At 43.4% G+C, this 17,795-nt stretch overlaps 3 protein-coding genes across 3 annotated transcripts in view; 1 reads left to right on the forward strand and 2 right to left on the reverse strand.

Annotated features, from left to right (window-relative positions):
* Positions 1-2,759, reverse strand: part of glcci1a (glucocorticoid induced 1a) — a 25,163-nt gene extending 22,404 nt beyond the window's left edge. The window contains 2 exon segments of the mRNA XM_068332325.1: positions 188-515; positions 2,755-2,759. Of these exon segments, the coding sequence (XP_068188426.1) occupies positions 188-515; positions 2,755-2,759 (333 nt within the window).
* On the reverse strand, positions 1,946-9,287 carry umad1 (UBAP1-MVB12-associated (UMA) domain containing 1). The gene is made up of 4 exons (XM_068333889.1): positions 9,133-9,287; positions 5,109-5,193; positions 4,145-4,230; positions 1,946-3,872 (listed from the first exon to the last, which is right to left on the reverse strand). Exons 2-4 carry the CDS (start codon positions 5,185-5,187, stop codon positions 3,600-3,602), a joined length of 438 nt encoding a protein of 145 aa, XP_068189990.1. The 5' UTR covers positions 5,188-5,193; positions 9,133-9,287; the 3' UTR covers positions 1,946-3,599.
* A 142-nt stretch (positions 9,288-9,429) lies between these two features.
* rpa3 (replication protein A3) lies at positions 9,430-10,914 on the forward strand. The gene is made up of 4 exons (XM_068333890.1): positions 9,430-9,671; positions 9,737-9,811; positions 10,493-10,604; positions 10,695-10,914. The coding sequence occupies exons 1-4, from the start codon at positions 9,573-9,575 to the stop codon at positions 10,775-10,777; spliced, it is 369 nt and encodes a 122-aa protein (XP_068189991.1). The 5' UTR covers positions 9,430-9,572; the 3' UTR covers positions 10,778-10,914.
* The last annotated feature ends 6,881 nt before the right edge of the window (positions 10,915-17,795 follow it).

Genomic DNA, 17,795 nt, shown 5'->3' on the forward strand with positions numbered 1-17,795 from the left:
CAGCCGAACGTGAGGGCGGGGTGTTATTGTGCAGACAAAATGTGAGTTATCGTGTTTAAACACATGCACCATGTTTATTCGTAGCAACACTTAAACGTGAGGTTGTTTAAGTCTAGATTCGCTGAGCCTCCAGTTAGCATGAAGCTACCAGAACCCGAACTTCATTGAATTCAGACGGAATCGTTACCGGGGAGAGGCGGACGAAGGACCGGGACTCGGGGCTGCTGCCGTCCGGCGGTGAGGCTCTCTGCCTGGGGACCAGCCTTCCGTCCGGGTGGCGGGACTGAAGCGGGACGTCGTCGCTCCACCGGCCGTCGCTGTCGGTTATCGAGGAGGAGGAGGAAGAGGAGCGAACGGGACGGGTTGGGCTGCTACGGCACCGAGGCGCGGATGGGCTGCGACCGAACCGTGATGGTGTCGCTCCGGGAGGCGCATGGGGCTGCTGGGGGGCCGCTGGCTGGGCTAGCCGCTGGGGGGAGACGTCAGGCTGGATGAGGGGTGTCTCTGAGGATGTTCTGACGGCAGTTTGTGTCACAACGTCTTCAATGTTATTCTTGTTTGGCCACAAACAGAAACACGAATTAAACAAATCCAGAATAAATACTCACATTCTTCCTGCTAACTCTGCCTTAAGTCTCCCTCATTGCGTCACGTCATTCAAACGGGTCATTTTCTCTCCTCAGCCTCAGAAAACTCTTTTTCCCAGACAGCAGCTGACAGAACAGGCTGATAGAAGGGCGGGACATAACAACTGTAGCCTCTTTCTGATTGGTGCGCCACTACTTCCGGTATCTGTTGACGTGTTGTAATTGGATAGTTCTCAGCAGGTCACCCAGATCTGACCGAGGATCTCCGGTAGGCCGGTGACGCGCTGTAAAATAAATACAAACATTATTCTGTTTGTTTTCAGGGAAAGTCACCCAGTCCAGTTGTAGTTTCATCAACGTAACAGGATATATTGAAATATTAAATTTCAGTCCATTTTATTTGTTTATTGATCTATTTGTTTGTTTTTTGTTTAGATCATGTGTCCAAACTCAAGGCCCGGGGGCCAAATGTGGCCCGCCACATCACTTTATGTGGCCTGCCAGAACATAATAAGTCAGTGTCTACAAAAAAAAAGGTCTTACGTGTGCTTTCACCAAAACCCCATTTCCCACAATGCAGTAGTTCAGCCCATTTCAACTCTGAACAAAATGTTTTAAACAAAGTTAGTGTCCTAACTAGTGTTTTTCTCTATTTGCTTGGCTAGTCTTTATTTTTGATGAAGGTATGTTGGCTTCATAACCTGACAAATATAACAGGGCAACAAGAAAACTTTTTTTCTGTGCAAAACTTGAATAAGTAATAAATTCTTAGTTATTTAACATTAAAGAGTAGTTACATTTACATTGTATTGATTTACTTTTAGTTACATTTTTAAGTTACATCTGGCCATTTGAGGACAGCATTGCATTGATGTGGCCCTCAGTGAAAATGAGTGTGACACCCCTGGTTTAGATGCTTCAGTAGAATGGCTTGTCTTTCAATAATATCTGAAAATCACTTGTGATAATAGTTTATTCACTTGTTTTCCTTTCTGGGATCATCTCTTGGCTATAGCTGCCCTGAAGCCAAAATGAACCAATCACAAGTCATCCATTTAATTCCAAACTGTTACGTCTTTAAATAGGCGTAAACCAAACAAAAAAACACAAAAACACGCTTCAGACATGCTGCCATTGATTATTTGGCTTTAATTTAAATTATCTGGTAAATTTATACGCAATACCACTATTGTATTATTACTGCTAATCAATTCTGATTTGGTAACAACAGTTTTATGTGATCACAACTGATGTAAACTTCTCCTTTATGCAGTCACACATTTAACTCTATTAGTAAATTTTGCTGTCCAGTCACAACCAACCAAACACATCACCAGCTTTCACAGATGAGCTGAAAGTCTCAGAACAGCATTTAATAAGGTACTGATGGTTTGTCAAGGTCACAAAGGGCTGGAAAGAACAAATCTGATCAAGTACAAAAAGCTCAGAAACAAATACACACTGTGAAATATTTGATTCTGTGCAAATATTTTTATTTTTAAGATTAAAAAATGATGCTCTATTGACTGAAACGAAACGATACCAAAAGAACGATTTGTAGACGGGACTGGATGTTGGTGTGTAAATGTGTGACTGAACCAACCAACCAACCAACCGTCCATCCATCCTCATAGCCGTTTGTTTCTGCCTTCCTGGGTCACGGGGGTTGCTGAAGCCCATCCCAGAGGACTACTTGAAAGAGGCAGAGAGACGCTCTGGGCGTGTCGCAGTTCACCGCTGAGCATGAATGAAACGTTTAAATGTAAATAAATGCGGTCTATCATCGTCTCCTTTGTTACACTGTATTCTGTGTCAGCATAGAAGCAAAGGGTTTGTCCCCAGAACTTGTACTTCATAGTTCGCCGTAGTTGCCGAGTCTACAACAAATATTCTGTTAAGCACACAGCGACAGCAGCTCATTAGCATGAACTCTGGTTCTGCAGCAGGACCTCCTGCTGACCCTTGACCTCTGAGGCTCCATATCTGGACTGGAGACAGGGGCCTGACCACAATCAGCCAATCCCTTCCATCAAGGACCAAACCTGACTTTACGTGAATCCCTGCACTCAACCGTATCATCTAGTGATTTCTACGCCAACCGCTCAGGTCACTAGTTAGACATAACTAGTGATCATAGGGCTTGACCTCTCAGTCAACAGCAGCTCACGGCATCTCGGCTGGAAGAACAAAGGAAAAATATGCCGTAAACACAAACCAATAAATCCTAAAAGAAAAGCTCTCTTCTGCATGAAGGTTAGTATTTATAACACATCTGAAGATCACAGAGACGAGACGTCCTCAGTCTCTGGATGACTTCAACCTCCAAGTAACGAGTATGTAAACACGCAGTCGAGCAGATACAGTACTGCTTGACACAAACTTGAATCACATGATATACTATCTTAAAATGACACACAGCGGAAGTGTAACAGCCACCTTTAAGGCGGCGCACAGAAGATCCTGGTTGTGGTGAACACACGTTTCAGGACTAAGCAGGTTGGAACCAGCTGTTACTGATCTGTTGGGAGACAGAAGCTAAATAAGCACATAAATTGTTCCTAGAAAGGTTTTCTATTGTAGATTAGCAATAAATCAGGTAAACATTAAATACATGAACTGTGTCTCTCTCACACAAAAATGATTTTTTATAATTCACAATGCTGCTGTTATTTTTTGAGCCATTCCCCTCTCGATAGTTAGAGTTGTCTCAGACGTCATCATGGGTGGACATGCTCCAGTTGGAAGGGACAAAAAAACAGATCCAGCTGAACAGCTACAGACAATCATAATGTTGAATATTGTTTTTAAATTTAAATTACAGTAATTGGATTTTCTGCATCAAGATGTGAACCTTCAAGCCTGAGTCATGAAGCATCAAAATACCTGCATCCTGACTCCCCCTAAATAAAATATTCCAGCAGATAGTTTATACATAAACACAAAATTTGGATGGCTACTGGGTGTGCGTGGCAGTTGTTGCTATGGTAGACCATCAGGTCTACTTCTAGTGGACTAGGCGTTATGAAGAACAGAGTTCTCTAAAGTGAAGTCATACTGAAAGCCAGCCAGTTTGTAGTTGACGTCCCGGAGCAGGAGCACGTCTGGCATGAGGGCGAACCCCGCCTGCATGGCCTGGATGTGAGGAGCCAGAGCGAAGGGCACGTCGCCCAGGAGATCCGGGAGCGTGGAGACGGCTTCCACCGACGCTGCTGCTGCTGGGGGGGTGGGAGGTGGTGCTGCAGGGCGGTTTGTGACGGTGGGCTGGGCTGGAACCGGACAGGAAGACTAGAGGAAAAGAGATCACGTTTAAGGGAACTGTTCAGAACAATACTAAAGGCACATCATCGTCTAGATACTTGTTAGTGGTTCTGTAGTTCGATTGCAGGAGTCACTGTGGTGGAAAGTTTCTACTCATAGATCACTACACCACCATATTGGGGGTTGTTCCATCTGAAACACTGTTGGTATCATTCTATGAGACACAAGACTTCCAGCTGCTCTCCTACAAGAAAGAAAATGTTTGTTCTTCTAATTCCATCATCTGGAGAAAAGCTCACCTTTGACGGCTGCACGACGACATTTGTTGACAGCTGTGTGATGTTCATGGACTGCATCTTCCTCCTCTGCTCTTCCACCGTCTCTCCTGAACAAAGTGTGGAGACAGATATTAATTAATAATTAATGGAGAATAGAAAGCACTCAGACATCTGCTGACAACAATATCATTGAAACAGGAATGTGGTTCAGTCCAGGACCCAAACAGTAACCCAGGTCAGGATTCCTGACCACCTGTTCCTCTATGGGTGACCATGTGCTACCCAGGCACACGTGGTCACATGTCCACCAGAGGGCAGGTTTCTACCAGAACCACGACAACAGGACCACGACAACAGAAGACAGGAAGTAATAAGGCCGAGGACCTTTGGGAAGGAAACGCCCTCGGGTGAATTTATAGACGTGAGAACTGGGTCAACACAAAGTACGAGAGAGTAGAGGTGGGTCCAGGAGCAGAGGGGCTCAGCATGTCATGAGAACTCCCCCCAGCAATCTATAGTAGTCTATAGTAGCATAACTATGGGATGGCCGTATTATAAGCTTTATTAACTCGTTGGCTGCCAGCTCTTTGTAGCAATTGATCTCCTTTGGAGGATTTTCTCCAACGCTCCAGACATTTATCAGTTTTCTTTCTGTTCTTGACCAATCCCAAGATGCTTTGCTCAGAGCGACGCCGTGTTCGCTCAAGGGTGAGCTCTGAAAAACACAACTGATGTCTACCGTGTACTATGAGGAGCAACATTCAAAGTGTTAACTATTACTGTATCTTTTTTTAATAATGTAGATTTACAGACATCGTCATATCACAACAAGCCACCCCATAATGCAGTATACCAAAATAATGAACACTTAGTTTTTAGAAGCAGCCCCCAGCCCTCTCTACCCATGTTGATTGACTTTGAGAGAAATGTTTTTTAATGCTTTAAACTTGAGGGGGAAAGACTGATGAAAAACAAGGTTTCTCACCAATAATAACGAAGCCTCCATCGGTTTCCTTCTCAGCCGATTTCTTGGAGTCTTTACGGAGTCCTAGGAAACTGAACATGGCAACCTGTCAGGAGAAGAAACAGAGGTTAGACTGAAGGTTAGACTGATGAAGGTTAGACCGAAGGTTAGACTGATGAAGGTTAGACTGAAGGTTAGACCGAATGAAAGTTAGACTGAATGAAGGTTAGACTGAAGGTTAGACCGAATGAAGGTTAGACTGATGAAGGTTAGACCGAATGAAGGTTAGACTGATGAAGGTTAGACCGAATGAAGGTTAGACTGATGAAGGTTAGACCGAATGAAGGTTAGACTGAAGGTTAGACTGAAGGTTAGACTGAAGGTTAGACTGAATGAAGGTTAGACTGAAGGTTAGACTGATGAAGGTTAGACTGAAGGTTAGACTGAATGAAAGTTAGACTGAATGAAGGTTAGACTGAAGGTTAGACTGAATGAAGGTTAGACTGAAGGTTAGACTGATGAAGGTTAGACTGAAGGTTAGACTGAATGAAGGTTAGACCGAATGAAGGTTAGACTGAAGGTTAGACCGAATGAAGGTTAGACCGAATGAAGGTTAGACTGATGAAGGTTAGACTGAAGGTTAGACTGATGAAGGTTAGACTGAAGGTTAGACTGATGAAGGTTAGACTGATGAAGGTTAGACTGAAGGTTAGACTGAATGAAGGTTAGACCGAATGAAGGTTAGACCGAATGAAGGTTAGACTGATGAAGGTTAGACTGAAGGTTAGACTGATGAAGGTTAGACTGATGAAGGTTAGACTGGGGGTTAGACTGAAGGTTAGACTGAAGGTTAGACTGATGAAGGTTAGACTGAAGGTTAGACTGAAGGTTAGACTGAAGGTTAGACTGATGAAGGTTAGACTGAAGGTTAGACTGAAGGTTAGACTGAAGGTTAGACTGATGAAAGTTAGACTGATGAAGGTTAGACTGATGAAGGTTAGACTGAAGGTTAGACTGAAGGTTAGACTGAATGAAGGTTAGACTGATGAAGGTTAGACTGAAGGTTAGACTGATGAAGGTTAGACTGATGAAGGTTAGACTGAAGGTTAGACTGATGAAGGTTAGACCGAATGAAGGTTAGACTGAAGGTTAGACTGAAGGTTAGACTGATGAAGGTTAGACTGATGAAGGTTAGACTGGGGGTTAGACTGAAGGTTAGACTGAAGGTTAGACTGATGAAGGTTAGACTGAAGGTTAGACTGAAGGTTAGACTGAAGATTAGACTGATGAAGGTTAGACTGAAGGTTAGACTGAAGGTTAGACTGAAGGTTAGACTGATGAAAGTTAGACTGATGAAGGTTAGACTGGGGGTTAGACTGAAGGTTAGACTGAAGGTTAGACTGATGAAGGTTAGACTGGAGGTTAGACTGAAGGTTAGACTGAAGGTTAGACTGATGAAGGTTAGACTGAAGGTTAGACTGAAGGTTAGACTGAAGGTTAGACTGATGAAGGTTAGACTGAAGGTTAGACTGAAGGTTAGACTGAAGGTTAGACTGATGAAAGTTAGACTGATGAAGGTTAGACTGGGGGTTAGACTGAAGGTTAGACTGAAGGTTAGACTGGAGGTTAGACTGAATGAAGGTTAGACTGATGAAGGTTAGACTGAAGGTTAGACTGATGAAGGTTAGACTGATGAAGGTTAGACTGAAGGTTAGACTGATGAAAGTTAGACTGAAGGTTAGACTGAAGGTTAGACTGATGAAAGTTAGACTGATGAAGGTTAGACTGATGAAGGTTAGACTGAAGGTTAGACTGAAGGTTAGACTGAATGAAGGTTAGACTGATGAAGGTTAGACTGAAGGTTAGACTGATGAAGGTTAGACTGATGAAGGTTAGACTGAAGGTTAGACTGATGAAGGTTAGACCGAATGAAGGTTAGACTGAAGGTTAGACTGAAGGTTAGACTGATGAAGGTTAGACTGATGAAGGTTAGACTGGGGGTTAGACTGAAGGTTAGACTGAAGGTTAGACTGATGAAGGTTAGACTGAAGGTTAGACTGAAGGTTAGACTGAAGGTTAGACTGATGAAGGTTAGACTGAAGGTTAGACTGAAGGTTAGACTGAAGGTTAGACTGATGAAAGTTAGACTGATGAAGGTTAGACTGGGGGTTAGACTGAAGGTTAGACTGAAGGTTAGACTGATGAAGGTTAGACTGGAGGTTAGACTGAAGGTTAGACTGAAGGTTAGACTGATGAAGGTTAGACTGAAGGTTAGACTGAAGGTTAGACTGAAGGTTAGACTGATGAAGGTTAGACTGAAGGTTAGACTGAAGGTTAGACTGAAGGTTAGACTGATGAAAGTTAGACTGATGAAGGTTAGACTGGGGGTTAGACTGAAGGTTAGACTGAAGGTTAGACTGGAGGTTAGACTGGAGGTTAGACTGAAGGTTAGACTGATGAAGGTTAGACTGGAGGTTAGACTGAAGGTTAGACTGAAGGTTAGACTGATGAAGGTTAGACTGGAGGTTAGACTGAAGGTTAGACTGAAGGTTAGACTGATGAAGGTTAGACTGATGAAGGTTAGACTGATGAAGGTTAGACTGAAGGTTAGACTGAAGGTTAGACTGATGAAGGTTAGACTGAAGGTTAGACTGAAGGTTAGACTGAAGGTTAGACTGATGAAGGTTAGACTGAAGGTTAGACTGAAGGTTAGACTGAAGGTTAGACTGATGAAAGTTAGACTGATGAAGGTTAGACTGGGGGTTAGACTGAAGGTTAGACTGAAGGTTAGACTGATGAAGGTTAGACTGGAGGTTAGACTGAAGGTTAGACTGAAGGTTAGACTGATGAAGGTTAGACTGAAGGTTAGACTGAAGGTTAGACTGAAGGTTAGACTGATGAAGGTTAGACTGGAGGTTAGACTGAAGGTTAGACTGAAGGTTAGACTGATGAAAGTTAGACTGATGAAGGTTAGACTGGGGGTTAGACTGAAGGTTAGACTGGAGGTTAGACTGGAGGTTAGACTGATGAAGGTTAGACTGGAGGTTAGACTGAAGGTTAGACTGAAGGTTAGACTGATGAAGGTTAGACTGATGAAGGTTAGACTGGAGGTTAGACTGAAGGTTAGACTGAAGGTTAGACTGATGAAGGTTAGACTGGAGGTTAGACTGAAGGTTAGACTGAAGGTTAGACTGATGAAGGTTAGACTGAAGGTTAGACTGAAGGTTAGACTGAAGGTTAGACTGATGAAAGTTAGACTGATGAAGGTTAGACTGGGGGTTAGACTGAAGGTTAGACTGGAGGTTAGACTGGAGGTTAGACTGATGAAGGTTAGACTGGAGGTTAGACTGAAGGTTAGACTGAAGGTTAGACTGATGAAGGTTAGACTGATGAAGGTTAGACTGGAGGTTAGACTGAAGGTTAGACTGAAGGTTAGACTGATGAAGGTTAGACTGGAGGTTAGACTGAAGGTTAGACTGAAGGTTAGACTGATGAAGGTTAGACTGATGAAGGTTAGACTGGAGGTTAGACTGAAGGTTAGACTGAAGGTTAGACTGAAGGTTAGCCTGACACACAATGCCTGAGACAGCTGCTTCTGTTTGTGAACCTGGTTGAACACACTGGACCTGGTTGAACACACTGGACCTGGTTGAACACACTGAACCAGGTTGAACACACTGGACCTGGTTGAACACACTGGACCTGGTTGAACACACTGGACCTGGTTGAACACACTGAACCAGGTTGAACACACTGGACCTGGTTGAACACACTGGACCTGGTTGAACACACTGAACCTGGTTGAACACACTGAACCTGGTAGAACACACTGGACCTGGTTGAACACACTCAGTATTTACACCTCATCACCGCCCAGTCCGGAAGGGGCCCGTCCACCTGTGGTCCTCGTGGTCCTCCGGTGTTCCGGACTGAACCCGGACCGGACGGGACCGGACGGTATTTATCCAGTTTCAGTTTCATGAGCTAGCGGAAGCAGCTGGTTAGCCCAGCTGTCCTCAGGAACCACGTTAGCTTAACGACTTACTGGTTCAGCCGCATCAACTCCTTCACCAGACTTTTAATTCTGTTCCGTTTCCAGCCGACGGAGCTCCGTTCGCAGCCGAGCTCAGTCTCCGGGTCATGGGGGGACTTCAGCGGTGTTCTGGTGAACCGTCTCCTGTCCTCACTTCCGGTGTGCGCGTGTAAATTCCCCCCTAAGTTCCGCAGTTAGTCAGGCAGAGCGGAACCAGTTGTTGGTGTTTCCGGGGGATGGATAGCGGAGACAACGGAAGTGACGTACGTGGCTGGTAGAGGCGTTCGATTTGCCACCGGCATCTGCCGAGCCCACCGGCTGCTGGGTGTTTCCGTGTGAATGAAGACGTCCCGCCCACCGAGCGATCCGGGTGACTAAAGGGTTGAACTCAGCGTTTCCCGCGAAATAAGTGATTTCCGGTGTGAGTTTCGTCAGAACATCGAGTCGTCAGGATGGAAGGCGTGCTGGACGTCCCCAAGCCCCGAGTGAACGGCTCCCTGCTGCCCCAGCACGTCGGCGGAGTGGTCTGCTTCGTTGGCCGCGTTGACAAAGTGAGTGCTGCTGTTTGTGGGCCTGACCCGATCCAAACGGCGTTAACGTGTTGGTCGGTCCCCAGGTGCACCCGTCAGGAAAGTCGTTCACGGTGGCCGACGGAGAGGGCAGGCCGGCAGCGGTGGAGCTCCACCAGCCCGTGAGTGTCTCACCGAGGACGGGCCTGAGCCCACACGGTCACGTGATACACGTTTGTTGGTTGTAGGCTTCACCTACAAGAGATGGTGTTGGTTCAAATATCCCACCTGTTGTTATCCAACATAATATCAAGACAGGACGAATCCTGATGATCGGTTTGTATCATAGAAACACGTGATGCTCGTTTATTTGACATTTTTCCTGATATTTTTTAATGTTCTTCTGTCTCTACATGAGACTGAACCGGTTACAGCCACAGGAACACGTACAGGTGTTCAGGGGTCCCTCCTGGTCACTGCGATCCAGGATCACTCGTGAACAACGAAATTCTGCTATATAGCGTCAAACTCTACTCTGATTATATTTAGCTTTTTTCCTCGTCAGGCATTTTTAAAAAGTTTTTCTCCATTGAAATAACTTTATTTGTCACATTTTTATACTCCTGTGATACATTTTCTACCCTCTGGACACCTTTGTGGCAAAAATGTGTAAGTACACAAACACTGCTATTAAACATCACATCAATATTTTTTCTTCATTGTCGTTTTTATAAATCACTAGAACAACTTGAAACTTGCTCAAAACAAGGTGGTAGTACCAGAGGGTAGTACATTTGAGGGCACGAGGATTTTAAACAATCAATTCTTTCACTTTAATACTGTTTTTGTCTTCTCCCTCCGAGCTTGAACAAGAGCTGAGTGGTGTGGTGGAGATCATTGGTAAAGTGTCCAACAGAGGGGAGATAATGGCCACCACATACAACATCCTGCCACTGGACAAAGGCGTTCCTTTTGGTAGGTGTCCTTCTTATCAGCAGCTCCATACAGATGAAGACATCAGCGTTGATCTCCACTGATCACCTGTTCTCTCCATTCATTCCACAGATTTAGAGCTGTACAACGAAGCCCTGAAAGTCATTCATGATTTCCGCCAGTGCTACCCTTTTGAACTGGCTGCCAGTGGATGAGGTCCAAGTGAAACCGTCGCTTATCTCGATGTCTGTCTTCAGTTTGTGTCCATTGTGTGCTTTTGTTTGTTTTGCTGTGTTTTTGTGCAAACAAAAATTTGAAATAAAGATTTGTCAATAAAATGACTTAAGAGTAATGGAGTGCATGGAAATCTCATTTTAGCAGGAACATTTTTTCTATAAAATTGTTATCTGCTTGTTCAAATCAACAAAATCATGGTTCATAAGAAACTTCAGTTTCAGCTGCACCTTGTGATCCTCATCGTTGAGGGCAAGGAGTGGAAAAGTTCATAACCCCACTTCTGAGGTGAGCCTGGTCTGTTCTATTGTCTGTCCAGGTTCTCTAGGGTTTACAGAATCTGGTGTTGCTACATTTAATACAGAGGACAGAATGTTGGTGTCAACATCTCCAGTCGTCTCAACACTGCTGTGTGGGATGATTTTTTTGCTTCCCTGTCAGTTCAGTCATCCATCAGCACAAATGTAGAATGACCAGCGCAGGCATTATGGTCTGGGTCCGGGATCTGGAAGCTTTCATTTCGCAAATGTGTGTTTTAAATGCACGTTAAAGACGGGGTCACATAAGAGCTGCCAACTTGTAACATGGAGTCCAACAATTGGTGAAGGTAGAATAAACGAGCGAAGTTTCCCTTTGTCATGGAACATAAGTTGGTTGAGATACAGCTCAACAATCTGACTCCAGAACGGGGGCGTGGCCGTTAGCGCTGTCGCCTCAGCATCACAGTTACGGGTGCAGTCTGTTTTCCCCGTGCTTGCGTGGGTTCTCTCCGGGTTCTGCGATGACCTCCAAAAAGACAGTTGAGTCTGTCAGTGTGCATTTTGTTTGTCTTCATGTGGTCCTGCGATAAGCCGGCGTCACATCTGGAGTGTACCCCGCCTCTCGCCAAACCCGGCTCTAAATCAAAGTGAACCAAGGCAGACTGACTTCACTGTCATGTCTAGAGTTCATTTTAGCTCAAGAAAGTAGTAGAAAGACGTTTATGCATCCCAAAAGTAATAGAATATACAGTGGAGGCCGTATGCAAAGATTGAGTTTTGCCGATAGTACAATACAAAAACAAACTTCATTTTAATTATTTTATCAACGTATCAACGTGCCTCAACCATGGAAACAATCGTGTCCATTCCAGTACAAATGTTCGGATTTTTGCTGGTTTTTCTTTGGCTTCTTCTGTGTACTGTCACAGTTATATCTGTCTCTTTTTCTTCTTTATGATTGCTTTTTTATTCAAGAAATCACTCATTGCCAGTTTTTCTCCACCTTTTTTTCGGAGACACAGTGATAATGTCAGTAACTCCTCGCTCTCTCACTGCAGCGTGTAAAACGAGCAGATGTTGTGTCGCCGATCGGACCATTTTAATAAGACTGAATCCTGCAGACGGGTCTCGTGACGAGAAACTCGCACGAGATCAAAACATGGCGAGTTCCAGGTTCGAAATTTAAGTGGAGGAATGGAGAAAATTCTGAATGTTTCTGTTGAATCGAAGTAAATTTTTTCACAATATTATTTCGCGGAAGAAGGTAGCATCGAGCCTGTTAAGAAGGACACATGCTAACGAGAACACTGTGCGTTCTGTGTACGGGTCATATTATTCTAATTTCATTCAACAAAATGTCCTTTCTGTGCAGTTTGTACATTGTCCCTGTGTCTGCGTAGGTTCTCCACGGGTTCTCCGGCTTCTTTCCACCTCCAGAAAGATACAGCTTAGGTGAACTATCCATCCATCTTCTAGTCACCACTTTATCCGCAGTCAGGGGGAGCTGGAGCCTATCCCAGCTGGCCAATGGCATGAGGCGGGGCCAACTCCGGTCGTGACGCCAGTGCGCCACGGAGCCACACACAACGACAGACAACCATTCACGCTCACACACTACGGTCAATATTGGAACGGCCAATTAACCTGCAGCACATGTTTTTGGAATTGGAAGGAAGCCGGAGAACCCTGAGAGAACTAGGGAGACCCGGAGAGAAGACACAGGGAGAACATGAGTGGTTATCTGTCTATGTGTGGTCCAGCAGTATGCTGGCTGGTGTGGGGTTGCTTATAGATAAAGCAAGAAGAAGACTGTTATCTTCTTCTTCTTCTTCTTTTCCTTTCGGCTTTTCCCTTCAGGGGTCGACACAGCGAATCAATTTCCTCCATCTAGCCCTGACCTTTGAATCCTCTTCTCTCACACCAACTACCTTCATGTCCTCTTTCACTACATCCAGAAACCTCCTCTTTGGTCTTCCTCTAGGCCTCCTGCCTGGCAGTTCAGAACTCAGCATCCTTCTACCAATATATTCACTATCTCTCCTCTGGACATGTCCAAACCATCTCAGTCTGGCCTCTCTGACTTTATCTCCAGAACCTCTAACATGTGCTGTCCCTCTGATGTACTCATTCCTGATCCTATCCATCCTGGTCACTCCCAGAGAGAACCTCAGCATCTTCATCTCTGAGAGATCTCTGAGAGAAAAGAAGAAGACTGTTATGCTATAGCAATATTGCAGCAACATGGCTTTTGTTTTTTTTTGTGCTCCAACAGGAATATAACTTTCTGGTTTCTCTTACAGTTAGTCAGAACTGAAGAAACTTCACGGATGCAATGTGATATGTGTCAGAGCAACCTAAATCAAGTCTAGTTGACTGATTTTTGTTTAAGCTTTTCTTGATTTCCAATTTACCTGGATCTCTGACAAAATGGCTGACAATTTAACTTTAGCTGTGCCAGAAAACAAGCTTCTGGAACCCTGGAATTGGAAGAATACGGCAAAAAATATTTAACATTGGAGATTTAATCATCACTCAACTATGTTGCAAAAGTTGAACGTCACAGGATTTTTATGGGATCATACAGTTCTACAAAGCAAGATAATCCTCTGAAGTATGTGAGCCAAAGGTAAGTAAATCTATCCAGTCTTTAACAGAGGTAGAAGTCACAGTTTTTTGATAGGAACAGACTGTTCTACAAAAGAGCAAAACAATCCTCTAAAGTTTCTTGAGCCAAGGGTAAGTCAATCTCTGAAGTCTTTGACACAGGTCAAATTCACAGTTTTTTAATCGGAACAGACCTTTCTACAACAGAGGCAGAATAATCCTCTAAGGTCTGGTGAGACAAAGGTAGTCTACCCTTTGTTCTCTATATATTTTAGACATGACTTTTTGGAAATCACATTTTCACCCGGCCCTGGTTGTCTGAGAACCTACGCTGACAAGATGGCTGACAGGCTCACTTCAGCTGTGCCAGAAAACAAGCTTCTGAAACTTTTGAATTGGAATGAAACACAAAAAATATTTACCAATTGAAGTTTTATTCATCACTCACGTGTCTATAATGCCAAAGTTGAACCTCACAGGATTTATACGGTATCAAAATTCTTACAAAAGAGCAAGATAATTCTCTGAAGTTTGGTGAGCCAAAGGTAAGTCGATGTCTAAAGTCTTTGACACAGGTCAAATTCAGAGGTTTCTCATTAGGAACAGACCTTTCTACAACAGAGGCAGAATAATCCTCTAAGGTCTGGTGAGACAAAGGTAGTCAACCCTTTGTTCTCTATATATTTTAGAGATGACTTGTTGGATATCAATTTGCTATCCGACCCCTACAAGGCAGTATTGGCCTCTATGCCCAGTAGCAACAACAATTTTCACCTGGGTGAGGTCACTAAAATTGATCACATGATGATGGGCGGAACAACGACCCCTTTTGGATCGCAACGACTCTTAACGAGGCCCATTGTCCTGGTGGTTTTAGTCTTTTGTTTGTTTTGTGCTCCAGCAGGAGTATAACTGTCTGGTTTCTCTTACAGTTAGTCAGACCTGAAGAAGCTTCGAGGATGAGATGTGAAATGTCTGGGAGCAGCCTACATCGACTCTCGTTGATTCATTTTTGTTTAAGCTTTCCTTGATTTCCCCTTGACCTGGTTGTCTGAGAACCTATGCTGACAAAGTGGCTGACAGGTTCTCTTCAGCTGTGCAAGAAAATAAGCTTCTGAAACCCTGGAATTGGAATGATTCCGCAAAAAATATTTATCATGAAAGAGTTAATCATCACTCAAGTGTCTATAATGCCAAAGTCGAAACTCACAGGATTTATATGGGATCAGACAGTTCTACAAAAGAGCAAGACAATCCTCTGAAGTTTGGTGAGGCAAAGGTAAGTCAATCTCTGAAGTCTTTGACAGAGGTCAAATTCAGTTTTTTGATAGGAACAGACCTTTCTACAACAGAGGCAGAATAATCCACTAAGGTCTGGTGAGACAAAGGTAGTCTACCCTTTGTTCTCTATATATTTTAGAGATGCTTTGTCTGATATTCCTTTTGGTTAGAATTTTGGTTCTCTTGCACCAACAATTCATTTGAGATGAACCATCTCCAACTCAATTAGGAGGTGAGGTACATTATGAGACATTGGCTGTAGTTTTCCAACAGTGTGTTCAGAAGCTGTGCTTCTGAAAGTCTGAAGATGAATTCAAACCACAAGAGGTGATTCATTCATTAAGGTTTAATCATCACTCAAGTATGTCGCCAAAGTTGAACCTCAGAGGATTTGTATGGGATCAGACAGTTCTACAAAAGAGCAAGATAATCCTCTGAAGTTTGGTGAGACAAAAGATAAGGCAATCTATGAAGTCTTTAAATCAGGTCAAATTCAGAAGTTTCTCATTGGAACAGACCTTTCTACAACAGAGGCAGAATAATCCTCTAAGGTCTGGTGAGACAAAGGTAGTCTACCCTTTGTTCTCTATATATTTTAGACATGACTTTTTGGAAATCACATTTTCACCCGGACCTGGTTGTCTGAGAACCTACGCTGACAAGATGGCTGACAGGCTCACTTCAGCTGTGCCAGAAAACAAGCTTCTGAAACTTTTGAATTGGAAGGAAACACAAAAAATATTTACCAATTGAAGTTTAATTCATCACTCACGTGTCTACAATGCCAAAGTTGAACCTCACAGGATTTATACGGTATCAAAATTCTTACAAAAGAGCAAGATAATTCTCTGAAGTTTGGTGAGCCAAAGGTAAGTCGATGTCTAAAGTCTTTGACACAGGTCAAATTCAGAGGTTTCTCATTGGAACAGACCTTTCTACAACAGAGGCAGAATAATCCTCTAAGGTCTGGTGAGACAAAGGTAGTCTACCCTTTGTTCTCTATATATTTTAGAGATGACTTGTTGGATATCAATTTGCTATCCGACCCCTACAAGGCAGTATTGGCCTCTATGCCCAGTAGCAACAACAATTTACACCTGGGTGAGGTCACTAAAATTGATCACATGATGATGGGCGGAACAACGACCCCTTTTGGATCGCAACGACTCTTAACGAGGCCCATTGTCCTGGTGGTTTTAGTCTTTTGTTTGTTTTGTGCTCCAGCAGGAGTATAACTGTCTGGTTTCTCTTACAGTTAGTCAGACCTGAAGAAGCTTCGAGGATGAGATGTGAAATGTCTGGGAGCAGCCTACATCAAGTCTCGTTGATTCATTTTTGTTTAAGCTTTCCTTGATTTCCCCTTGACCTGGTTGTCTGAGAACCTATGCTGACAAAGTGGCTGACAGGTTCTCTTCAGCTGTGCAAGAAAATAAGCTTCTGAAACCCTGGAATTGGAATGATTCCGCAAAAAATATTTATCATGAAAGAGTTAATCATCACTCAAGTGTCTATAATGCCAAAGTCGAAACTCACAGGATTTATATGGGATCAGACAGTTCTACAAAAGAGCAAGACAATCCTCTGAAGTTTGGTGAGGCAAAGGTAAGTCAATCTCTGAAGTCTTTGACACAGGTCAAATTCAGTTTTTTGATAGGAACAGACCTTTCTACAACAGAGGCAGAATAATCCACTAAGGTCTGGTGAGACAAAGGTAGTCTACCCTTTGTTCTCTATATATTTTAGACATGACTTTTTGGAAATCACATTTTCACCCGGACCTGGTTGTCTGAGAACCTACGCTGACAAGATGGCTGACAGGCTCACTTCAGCTGTGCCAGAAAACAAGCTTCTGAAACTTTTGAATTGGAAGGAAACACAAAAAATATTTACCAATTGAAGTTTAATTCATCACTCACGTGTCTACAATGCCAAAGTTGAACCTCACAGGATTTATACGGTATCAAAATTCTTACAAAAGAGCAACATAATTCTCTGAAGTTTGGTGAGCCAAAGGTAAGTCGATGTCTAAAGTCTTTGACACAGGTCAAATTCAGAGGTTTCTCATTGGAACAGACCTTTCTACAACAGAGGCAGAATAATCCTCTAAGGTCTGGTGAGACAAAGGTAGTCTACCCTTTGTTCTCTATATATTTTAGACATGACTTTTTGGAAATCACATTTTCACCCGGACCTGGTTGTCTGAGAACCTACGCTGACAAGATGGCTGACAGGCTCACTTCAGCTGTGCCAGAAAACAAGCTTCTGAAACTTTTGAATTGGAAGGAAACACAAAAAATATTTACCAATTGAAGTTTTATTCATCACTCACGTGTCTACAATGCCAAAGTTGAACCTCACAGGATTTATACGGTATCAAAATTCTTACAAAAGAGCAAGATAATTCTCTGAAGTTTGGTGAGCCAAAGGTAAGTCGATGTCTAAAGTCTTTGACACAGGTCAAATTCAGAGGTTTCTCATTAGGAACAGACCTTTCTACAACAGAGGCAGAATAATCCTCTAAGGTCTGGTGAGACAAAGGTAGTCTATCCTTTGTTCTCTATATATTTTAGAGATGACTTGTTGGATATCAATTTGCTATCCGACCCCTACAAGGCAGTATTGGCCTCTATGCCCAGTAGCAACAACAATTTACACCTGGGTGAGGTCACTAAAATTGATCACATGATGATGGGCGGAACAACGACCCCTTTTGGATCGCAACGACTCTTAACGAGGCCCATTGTCCTGGTGGTTTTAGTCTTTTGTTTGTTTTGTGCTCCAGCAGGAGTATAACTGTCTGGTTTCTCTTACAGTTAGTCAGACCTGAAGAAGCTTCGAGGATGAGATGTGAAAT

The sequence above is a fragment of the Antennarius striatus genome, chromosome 14 (genome assembly GCF_040054535.1).
Source record: "Antennarius striatus isolate MH-2024 chromosome 14, ASM4005453v1, whole genome shotgun sequence".
In the NCBI taxonomy this organism is placed as follows: domain Eukaryota; kingdom Metazoa; phylum Chordata; class Actinopteri; order Lophiiformes; family Antennariidae; genus Antennarius; species Antennarius striatus.